Source organism: Mytilus trossulus, chromosome 2 (assembly GCF_036588685.1).
Source record: "Mytilus trossulus isolate FHL-02 chromosome 2, PNRI_Mtr1.1.1.hap1, whole genome shotgun sequence".
NCBI classification, from domain to species: Eukaryota; Metazoa; Mollusca; class Bivalvia; order Mytilida; family Mytilidae; genus Mytilus; species Mytilus trossulus.
The window spans coordinates 17013511-17025865 of NC_086374.1; the positions used below are offsets into that span (position 1 = coordinate 17013511).

The window sequence follows — 12355 nt, forward strand, 5'->3', positions numbered from 1 at the left end:
AGTGCTCATGATCTCTTATCAGATGAAATAAATATGTTACTCCGAAATACTTGTATGGTTCTAAATCTTTTAACTTCAAAATTAAAAGAGCCCAGCAGGATACACATTATAGAGTAGTGCATGCCAAAAACAAGAGAAAAAAGTTGATTTTGTTTGTTTCAGTTCTGCCATGTTTGTTATTGAAATTACAGCTTGCTGTGATCCATTTTCGAATCGTGTATAGTTCACAATTGCAATTTTAATTTTAAAAAACAAATAATAGTACTTGCTTCAAATTTTTCTATTCTTTTCATAGCATAACATAATGTAAACTGGAATCTGCTTGTATTTCTTGCATTGAGAATATTAAATAGTTAGCTGGGAACCAGTATAACATTGTATGTACAGATTTAGTGTTTCATACTGCTATATGTGATTGTCTAACTAAAAGGTCTAACAAACATTTATGAGGTGAATAAATTAAGGAGGTGAACATAATAAAATAGAATAAATGTAGGCAATCGTGTTTAACTTTTTGTCTGTTCTTCAAGTTCAAGTTCTTTTTTTATTCTTATTCATTACCTTGATATCCATCTAAATTGATATCTCCAGCAGGTGATAGAGAGAAACCAAAACGAGATTCTGTACATGTTGTCATAGCACATTCTTCTTCAGATTCCTTCTCATTGGTTATCCTCACAGGTTTACTACCACTTGTTATCTAAATTAAATATATATCTTATAATACAGACACATATAAAGTTAAGTGTGTTGCTCAATCCTTACTTTTATGTGTACAGACACATGCAAGGTAAGTGTGGTGCTCAATCTTCAGTTTTATGTGTACAGACACATGTGCAAGTTAAGTGTGTTGCTCAATCTTTAGTTTTATGTGTACAGACACATGTAAAGTTAAGTATGGTGCTCACTCTTAAGTTTTGTGTGTACAGACACATGTAAAGTTAAGTGTGGTGCTCACTCTTTAGTTTTATGTGTACAGACACATGTAAGTTAAGTGTGGTGCTCACTCTTTAGTTTTATGTGTACAGACACATGTAAGCTAAGCTTGTTGCTCAATCCTCAGTTTTTTGTGTACTGTAAAGTCTTATACAGATAAAACAATGACAGACATATATTTCTGATTTAAAACATGAAATCAAACAGACATACAACAAGAGTGCACACACTGAAATGTCTCGGCTTCTTTACTAATCATTGATTTTATGTTGATAGTCCTAAACATAAAGCTTTATTACAACTGTCACATTAACTTAACATTAAACCAAGATAGCTAAACAAAGACCAATGAACCATGAAAATGAAGTCAAGGTCAGATGAACCATGCCAGGCAGACATGTACAGCTAACAATGCTTCCATACAACAAATATAGTTGACCTATTACTTAAAGTTTAAGAAAAATAGACCAAAACACAAAAACTTAACAATGTGCAATGAACCGTGAAATTGAGGTCATGGTCAAACAAAACCTGCGGGATTGACATTTAGATCATAATATATTTCAGTACACCAAATATAGTTGACCTTTGGCATATAATATTAGATAAAAAGACCAAAACTTAAAAAATTAACTTTGACCACTGAACCATGAAAATGAGGTCAAGGTCAGATTACATCTACCCGCTAGACATGTACACCTTACAATCATTCCATACAACAAATATAGCAGACCTATTGCATAAATTATGAGAAAAACAGACCAAAACACAAAAATTTAACTATAACCACTGAACCATGAAAATGAGGTCAAGGTCAGGTGACACCTGCCAGTTGGACATTATACACCTTACAGTCATTCCATACACCAAATATACTAGCCTTATTGCTTATAGTATCTGAGATATGGACTTGACCACCAAAACTTAACCTTGTTCACTGATCCATGAAATGAGGTCGAGGTCAAGTGAAAACTGTCTGATGGGCATGAGGACCTTGCAAGGTACGCACATACCAACTATAGTTATCCTATTACTTATAATAAGAGAGAATTCAACATTACAAAAATTCTGAACTTTTTTATCAAGTGGTCACTGAACCATGAAAATGAGGTCAAGGACATTGGACATGTGACTGACGGAAACTTCGTAACATGAGGCATCTGTATACAAAGTATTAAGCATCCAGGTCTTTCACCTTCTAAAATATAAACCTTTTAAGAAGTGAGCTAACACCGCCGCCGCCGTAGCCGCCGCCACCGGATCACTATCCCTTTGTCGAGCTTTCTGCAACAAAACTTGCAGGCTCGACAAAATTATCTTTATATGATAGCACATGCTTGTTTATTTATTCATGTTTACATCAGGTTATATGATCATTGGCAGTCTTCACAAGTCCTCTTGATGAAAAAGCAGCATTTGCTCTTTTAATCCCAAAAATACTGATGTATTATAAAGTGCATTGATATTTGTTTCTTTTGGACTTTTCGTAATTTGAATATACTTTCCAGCATGTTCAAAATGAAATATGAGAATTTGGATCAAACTAGTGAACATGAAATTAACACCCCTTTAAAGCTTATGTCTATGTCAACAAATATCTTACCCCTCCAGCTTTACCCATGTAAACATATATGGCACCACCTGCTCTTGATTTCTCGTAATGTAATGGACTTCCTACAATCAGGTCATCATATCTGTATAAAAAAATAAAAATACTCAATTATTTTTAAAGTTTAAAGCCATGGCATGTATAATTATAGATTATTGTTGTCATCTCAACAATATTGATTTTCTCTGCTACTGCAAAAGTGAGAAAAGCGATTGAGTTGAGATGAGTTTATACCTATTTTACAATCCTATTTCAGAATCAACTGCATTCTGTGTAATGTTTTCAATAACATACAACAAAACGTTGTGATTGGTTGATACATTGTAAACAATTAATATTCAACCAATGACACAATGTTATTTTCATTTTGGTTTACAAACAATGAGATTACTTATAGTCCTTTAGATTCTGAAAAGGCACACCTTAGTGAACTCTGCTTTCCAGCACTATATATACTCACCTTTAGTCAAAAGCGCTTTGAAAGAGTATAACTACTGAAGATTCATTTATTTCCGTGGGTACCAAATTTTGTAGATTAAATAAAACCTTTCATCTTGGTTGATATTTAATTATGTATTTTACTGAAGTTTTCATAAAAGCCTATAGAAAATTTATCATTTGTTGATCATTTTATTTAGTAGTATAACTCTACCAACGAATCCATGAACATTGATGTCAAAGGAATAATTATGAATCAACAGTATACTCCGAAGTGTAATTTCCAAGCAAAGGCAACATATATACACCTTTGTCTTATAGTTATACATATAAGAAGCAAACCAAAACAATTGTATAATATCACAGCTTTCTTACCCATCATTATTAAAATCCACAGTAGCTAATTCAAAACCAAACAGAGAAAACTGCTCTTCACCCTCAATAATCTGATTGTCTCTATACTTCAAATAACCTCCTGTCTCTTGGTAAAACAATACTACCCGACCCACTCCATTTGCATGTGGAGCTCCACCCACATACATCATGTCATTTGGGTTAGTCGAGTGATAGTGGCCTGATGTCACTGAGTAACCTGAAAATACAAAACATCTTTTGTGTTATTTGAGTAAAGGTGGCATCATGTATTTTGTGTTATTTGCATTGAGTAAAGGTGACACCATGTATTTTGTGTTATATCAGTAAAGGTGACGTCATGTATTTATAGATTATCGTTAATCATCTCAATGAGATTGATTTTCTCGCTTGAGCCTGGATGGCAAAAGCGAGAAAAGCAATTGAGTTGAGATGGCAAATGATGATCTGTAAATCGCTTTTTTACCTATGACGATGATGTCAATTTCATGTCAATTTCCAAAGCAACGCCACATTAACCCTCTCCTCCTTAATGGCGCCTTTTGACGCCTCATTTACTATCTCAGATGAAACACATTTTTCTTGAGTAATCCGTGTCAGATTTTATCAAAGTTGTATCCAAAATAAGAAGTATAAATTCGTAAATAAATAGTGTTATTTCTGTTGATGAAATAATTGTTTATCAACATGAATTATAAATTTAAACTTGTTTTTCTTTTTTTTTAACGCCCTCGCCATTTTGTCTCATTTTTTGTTGACAACTTTTCAAAGTAGCCAAAATCGAATTAAATATGATTTCTGTCATGAGTTATTAATAAAACTGTAAATTAAATGCACTATCTTCATTTTGTACCATATAGTTTGAAGTGAATTGAGTGCTGGTAAGATTTTTTGAATTTCTAAAATGATTAAGATCAAGTCGATGTGAGTCCAAGTTTAAAGCAACAAGAAAATTGCAATCAAATGCTCTATAAAACGTTATTGTGCTTAAAATAACATTTGGAATATCAGGAATTCATTTAGGAAATGAAAGCTATGCAGTCGATGTCATACCGTTCTGTTTTCCGACACATTTTGGACAAGAAGTTGATACTGTGTAAAATGTAAACATGTGAATTCTTTGGGGAATCCTTTTTCAGACTTCCGGCGATTACGCATCAACAAGTCATACAGTGGGCGGGAACATATAACTATTATCAACCAGAAAAAATAAACCTTTCATTGCATTTTTATGATATATCTTATGAAAATTGAATCTGTAAGCCTAAAAAAAAAATTCTTGAAAAATTTAACTTAAACAACCAGTTTTTCAACCTTGTCTTCTCGGACTTCAAAACCCCACCCACAACTCGGAATCAACAAAAATAGTACCCCACTTGCACCGCTGTTTTTGCATAAAAAAGACGAAATCCTTTTATTCTCGTACTTATTTTCATAAAAACATCCATACAGTATTCCGTGAACTTCTATTTCTATGTTCATGATATATCATTTTGCCAAAAAAATACACAGCTTTTACTTTTGTGTACTTGAAGATTCATTTTGGGTAATAAAAACATGGCCGACTGGCATTTCTTCCCAATCCTCGCAATTTTCGGGTTTCGGATTATCAGATTTGGAGGACGAAAGTGAAAGTCCAGGTTCTGTTAGCCCACCTAGTTCAGTGAGAACATCATACTTATCATTTGATGAAGAATCTGATGGAGCTTCAGATCTTTCCAACAGAAACCCTGATTCCAATATTGAGGAAGACAATGATGAATTGCCGGACAGTGATGGGGAGTTCGAATCACAGCTAAATGAAATACCTAGCAGCCAACTCACTAGTACATCTGATGAGGACTTTTGGTCAGAACAGCTGGAGGATATAGATATCCCAGATTTTAGTGAAATGACAGGTCCTGTACACATGTTGCCATTGAACGCACAAGCTGTTGACTTTTTTCAGTTGTTTTTGGAAGAGCGATTCTTTCAACATCTAGCAGAGCAAACAAACCTGTATGCACAACAAACTTACGAAAATGACCAGCATTGAGAAGAGGTAAACAAAATTTTATCATTTAATCAAATATTGAGATTGGTGTATGATTCATGTCTTATAAATGAAACTGTCCCCCATCAACCTCATCTTTTTCTTTAAAATCTTCTATGAACCTGGGAAAAAGGGATGGTGGGGAGTCAAAAAGATGTCTTTTCTATAAGTAGAGTTCAACAGAAGAGGGTTATGTTAAAAAAAAAATAGTTAAGTGCTGGTATTATAAGGGGTAAAATAATGTACTTGTATCTAAGACCTGGGGCGGATCCAGCCATTTATAAAATGGGGAGGTTGGGTTCAAACTACATGTCCTGATTAGATGTAATAATCATCACACCAAAAAATTAAAGGGTTCTGCTTTTCCAGGAATGAGTTCAGTATTGAATAACTTTATATGGCAAATATATTCTAAATGCGCACCATATTACACATTAACTACATGTTCTTTTTCTTATCTTCTCTGTATCAATTAAATCCAGTCCATGTATAATACTTCTCATAAATATTTGTTCATGACTTTCAGTTTTGGAATTAAAATACTGAATACAAGGACAAACAAAGGTTATTTCAAATAAAACATACATATTAAATCCACTCAATATCTAAATACCACAACTCTTTATTACCATAAATCTGAGTATTTATTCTAATTTAACAGGAAACTAGAGGCTCTAAAGAGCCTGTGTCGCTCACCTTGGTCTATGTGCATATTAAACAAAGGACACAAATGGATTCATGACAAAATTGTATTTTGGTGAGGTGTTTGAAGTTCTTACTTTACTCAACATTCTTGCTTCTTACAATTATATCTATAATGAACTTTGCCCATTAGTAACAGAGAAAATTATTTGGTAAAAATTTACATAAATTTACCAAATTAATGAAAATTGTTAAAAATTGACTATAAAGGGCAATAACTCCTTGAAGGGTCAATTGGCCATTTAGGTCATGTTGACTTATTTGTAGATCATACTTTGCTGAACATTATTGCTGTTTACAGGTTATCTCTATCTATAATAGTATTCAAGATAATAACCAAAAACAGCAAATTTCCTTAAAATTACCAATTTAGGGGCAGCAACCTAACAACGAGTTGTCTGAGTCATCTAAAAATTTCATGGCCGATAGATCTTGACCAGATGAAAATTTTAACCCCTTGTCAGATTTGCTCTAAATGCTTTGGTTTTTGAGTAATAAGCCAAAAACTGCATTTTACCCCTATGTTCTATTTTTAGCCATGGCTGCCATCTTGGTTGGTTGGCCGGGTCAAGCCACACATTTTTTAGACTAGATACCCCAAAAATGATTGTTGCCAAGTTTGAATTAATTTGGCCCAGTAGATTCAGAGGAGAAGATTTTTGTAAAAGATTACTTAGATTTACGAAAAATGGTTAAAAATTTACTATAAAAGGGCAATAACTCCTAAAGGGGTCAACTGACCATTTTGGTCATGCTGACTTTTAGTAGTTCTAAATTTGCTAAACATTATTGCTGTTTACAGTCTCTATCTATAATAATATACAAGATAATAACCCAAAACAGCAAAATTTCCCTAAAATTACCAATTCAGGGGCAGCAACCCAACAACGGGTTGACCGATTCATCTGAAAATTTCAGGGCTGACAGATCTTGACATGATAAACAATTTTACCCCTGTCAGATTTGCTCTAAATGCTTTGGTTTTTGAGTTATTAAGCCAAAAACTGCATTTTACCCCTACATTGTATGTTCTATTTTTAGCCATGGCGGCCATCTTGGTTGGTTGGTCGGGTCACACCACACATTTTTTAAACTAGATACGTCAAAGATGATTGTGGCCAAGTTTGGAATAATTTGGCCACGTAGTTTCAGAGAAGAAGATTTTTGTAAAAGATATATAAGATTTACGAACTAGAGGCTCTAAAGAGCCTGTGTCGCTCACCTTGGTCTATGTGAATATTAAACAAAGGATGCAGATGGATTCATGACAAAATTGTGTTTTGGTGATGGTGATCTGTTTGTACATCTAACTTTACTGAACATTCTTGCTGCTTACAATTATCTTTATCTATAATGAACTTGGCCCCGTAGTTTCAGAGGAGATGATTTTTGTAAAAGATTACTAAGATTTACGAAAAATGGTTAAAAATTGACTATAAAGGGCAATAACTCCTAAAGTGGTCAACTGACCATTTCGGTCATGCAGACTTATTTGTAGATCTTACTTTGATGAACATTATTGCTATTTACAGTTTATCTCTATCTATAATAATATTCAAGATAAGGCCACACCAAATTAATTTCTTGTTCTACGGATTTTTGGACTCCAAAATTTGGGGCGAGCGAGCGATTTGAAAATCTTAATAAAAAAATATTTAATTTGCAAATTTTTGAGGCGAAGCTTGAAAAGTAGAGGCGAGCGATTATAATTTTTTTTTTGTAAACATAAAATAGTAGGTTTTGACTATATTAAAACTTGATTTATCACTTGTACTTTGACATTTCTTTAATTTCTGAAGTATTGTTTCCCTATTCACCAAGAAATAATTAAATCTGGTCTATGTATGACAATGAGACAATTCTCCATCCAAGTCATATTCAGTTTGGGGGAAACCCTTAATGTTATAAATTTATCCCTTTTACATGTTTTATGAGGGATCAATATAAGTTATAATATATTTGTTTGTTCAAAAGGGTTCATATTTTCTCAAAGAACTATATATTTATCTGGTATTAAAATAAATGGTCAAAAAATGTCCAAGAATTTTTGTAATATTTCTGGACTTTAACCATGTTAACAAATTAATTTACTTTAACAGTTTAATAATTATTCAAAATATTAAAGTGGACCCCTCTTTTAGAAAAAGTTGTTTAAAAAACTTTTTCTCAACCTGATAATAGCAAACACAGGTCAAAGTACGACCTTTTACACGGGGCTTTAATACAGACCAAACAGCAAGCTAAAAAGGACCCCAAAATTATTAGCGTACACAATTTGAACAGGAAAACCAAGTATCTAATATGATATACGAACGGGAAAATACCAATGAACAACATCAACAAACGATGCTAAACGACAGGCCCCTGAATCAATCAGGACAGGTGCATACACATGCAGCGGCTATGGATAGTTTTGTTTCGCCAGCATACAATATAATTGCAGTTGAAGGCAAATCCTTCAGAAGTTCTTTGTACTTTATTCTAACAACGAACATTTGTTAATAGGGAATATAAGTAAGGGGGAAAGAAACTATTTTTTGTTCTTAAAAGGTATTTCCGATGTTCTAAATTTATATCAGAGCACTCCCGCTTTGGATAAATAGGTTTCATGCTAAAACAAATATTCTTACAGATATTTACACGGTGTGGTGGGGTGCTTTAATGTTTAAAATCCTTATACACTGGTTAGACTGTGATTTTAAAAACAGATGTTGATATCCTTTTGAATATTTACCAAAAAAAACGGTGCGGGAAATGGACATGATTACATTTCCGGATGCGGGAAGCGGGAATATATAAAAAAAAAAAAAAAAATCTGTTTTGAAAAAAATAGGTGCGGGCGAGTCTGTCGAACAAGGAATCAAATTGGTATGGCCTAAAAACCGAAAACGGCAAAATTTACTTAAAATTACCAATTCAGGGGCAGCAACCCAACAACGGGTTGTCCGATTCAACTGAGAATTTCAGGGCACATAGATCTTGACCTGATAAACAATTTTACCCCATGTCAGATTTGCTCTAAATGCTTTGGTTTTTGAGTAACAAGGGGAAAACTGCATTTTACCCCTATGTTCTATTTTTAGCGATGGCGGCCATCTTGGTTGGTTGGCCAGGTCACGCCACACATTTTTTAAACTAGATACCCCAATGATTATTGTGGCCAAATTTGGTTCAATTTGGCCCAGTAGTTTCAGAGGAGAAGATTTTTGTTAACAACGCCGGACGACGACAGACGACGGACGACGACAGACGCCGGACGCAAAGTGATGGGAAAAGCTCACTTTGCCCTTCGGGCCAGGTGAGCTAAAAATGGTTAAAAATTGACTTTAAAGGGCAATAACTCCTAAAGGGGTCAACTGACCATTTTGGTCATGTTGGCTTATTTGTAAATCTTACTTTGCTGAACATTAATGTTGTTTATAAATTTGAAATTGATACAGCAGTTTCAAAGGAGAAGATTTTTTAAAGTAAGTCAACATGATGAACAAATTGTGAAAAAAATCTTTAAAGGGCAATAACTCCTTAAGGGGTCAATTGACAATTTTGGTCAGATAGACTTATTTGTAGAACTTACTTTTGCTGAACATTATTGCTCACTTTAAAGTTTATCTCTATCTATAATAATATTCAAGATAATAACAAAAAACCGCAAAATTTCCCTGAAATTATCAATTCATGGGCAGCCACCCAACAACGGGTTGTCCTATTCATCTGAAAATTTCAGGACTGATAGATCTTGACCTGATAAACAATTTTACCCCATGTCAGATTGCTCTAAATGCTTTGGTTTTTGAGTTATAAGCCAAAAACTGCATTTTACCCCTATGTTCTATTTTTAGCCATGGCTGCCATCTTGGTTGGTTTGGTGGGTCAAGCCACACATTTATTAAACTAGATATCCCAATGATGATTGTGACCAAGTTTGGTTTAATTTGGCCCAGTAGTTTCAGAGGAGAAGATTTTTGTAAAAGTTGACGACGACGGACAACGACGACGGAGGTCAAGTGATGAGAAAAGCTCACTTGGCCCTTTGGGCCAGGTGAGCTAAAAAAAGAAACTGTCTATGGCTGCATTAATTGCAACATTCACTCATGTAAAGATTCATGCTTTGGACAGTATCACGAAGAACATGGATTACCATTTAATTAAAATACTAGATAACAAAACAAATTTACTGGTATATTGATTTTTTTTGTGCTATGTCATGGCCATCATAATGAATGAAATTAATTTTTTTAAGCTGTTTTCTATGGACTGCTGTTCAATTTTCATCTTTTTAAACATATTTCTCTTAGTTGCTATGGATGATACTTGTTGCTAGGGAAACATATCATGATAAAACATCTCTTAATATTTCTTATATATATAATATAACAGTCATCAAATATAATTTTTGTTTTCATCACAATTTGTTGTTGTTGCTAGGGAAAGAAATCTGTTGCTATGGAGAAATATGGAGACTTAAAGCACATTAAAAAGTTAACATTCAGGTTATCCATAGTCAGTCAAACAATTAATGGTTTCTAGAAGATTTAACTGCTGTTACAAGTGGCTATCCTAATTTTAGCATATTTTCATACTTATATCTATAAAATTGTTTCCATGGCAACCAAATATATGAGAAAAAAAACATTAAGAAAGTAAAGTGCTTATTTTGATATACAGCTGACCAAAATTATATATATATAGCTGGTGTTATAAAGGCACAGTCAATATTTCATTAAAGTAAGCTTATTTTGAACATTTTATTGAAAAATCCTATGCGAAACAGGTATGTAAAAAAAAAAAATCATGGAGGAAAAGGTTAATCCTTAGTTTCTAGCGATAATTTTACATCTTAAGCAAGTGGCATAATATGAAAAATTACCACAAAAAAATGGTCAAAGTAAAAATGCACAAAATAGCGATAAATTTGTGTTATTTGAGAAAAGGTGACATTATTTATTTTGTGTGATTTGAGTCAAAGCAATTTCAAGTATTTTGTGTTATTTGAGTAAAGGTGGCATCATCTTTTATACAATGACTGTCTTTTGAGAAAGGTGGCATCATTTATTTTGTGTTATTTGAGTAAAGGTGGCATCAGGTTTTATACAATTACTGTCTTTTGAGAAAGGTGGCATAATTTATTTTGTGTTATTTGAGTAAAGGTGGCATCAGGTTTTATACAATTACTGTCTTTTGAGAAAGGTGACATCACAATTTGTGCTATTTGAGAAAAGGTTACATCATGTATTTGTGTATTTGAGTAAATGTGAAATCATGTATTTTGTGCTATTTGAGTAAAGGTGGCATCAGGTTTTATACAATTACTGTCTTTTGAGAAAGGTGAAATCACGATTTGTGCTATTTGAGAAAAGGGGGCATCATGTATTTTGTGTATTTTAGGTTAACCTGATAAAATTGAGAATGGAAATGGGGAACGTATCAAAGAGACAACAACCTGACCATAGAAAAAACAACAGCGGAAGGTCACCAACAGGTCTTCAATGTAATGAGAAATTCCCACATCCGGAGGTGTCCTTCAGCTGGGACATGTTTTCGTGTTACATCTTGTCATTTGTGTTAGAACCAAAATAGATGTCAGCTTGTTTAAGGATTATCACAGTATTGATTGTTCTTGATTTCTATTGACATGATTGATATATAAATTTAGTGATTTAAGCCCTTAACACATCATTACCCATATATGAATGTAAATCTACTGGTGCTGGCTTTCTGCCTGGCTCCTTTGCTCTCCATGGTGAGTTGTAATAAATAAGGGAGACTCCAAGTTGTCGCTTCACAAGTAATGTAAACACACCACCTAAAAAATAAATGGAATTTAGGACCACTTTATAAACAAGAAGTGATTAAGCAATTTGACCACTGACTTAACTACAATTCTTCTATACATACAAAGTTGTTAGTTGCAGTCATATTTTCTTAATCACATTTTATTAGATGAGTTTTATCACTTATTCCTGTCTTGCTGCAATTCAAAATAAACAGCTGCCGTCGTCTTGTGTGTGAACTAGATACCATTCAGATGGGAGCCATCTCTGTGGGCCCCGCTGTCAATAAAGTGGGGTAAATAAGTTGTATGGATAATCTGATATGAAGCATTATTTGAAGTTATTACTTAGTCTCATGTGTGATTTTATTCTAAGATTTTAAGTTAAAACTGATAATTATTCTCAACTTACTTTCATAGTATAATAGTGATATGACTGCATGATATGAACTCATTGTTGACTACTCTAAGGTGACTTCTGGATATATGGATTGAC

At 33.5% G+C, this 12355-nt stretch overlaps 1 protein-coding gene across 2 annotated transcripts in view; it reads right to left on the minus strand.

The window, feature by feature from the left end:
* LOC134706615 (integrin alpha-PS1-like) overlaps positions 1-12355 on the minus strand; it is a 60296-nt gene that overhangs the window by 26486 nt on the left and 21455 nt on the right. For both annotated transcript variants that reach the window (XM_063565711.1, XM_063565710.1), the window contains exons 6-9: positions 11770-11892; positions 3359-3575; positions 2540-2630; positions 562-700 (exon numbers count right to left, since the gene is read on the minus strand). In XM_063565711.1, coding sequence (XP_063421781.1) covers positions 562-700; positions 2540-2630; positions 3359-3575; positions 11770-11892 — 570 coding nt within the window. The remainder of the gene's footprint in view (positions 1-561; positions 701-2539; positions 2631-3358; positions 3576-11769; positions 11893-12355) is intronic.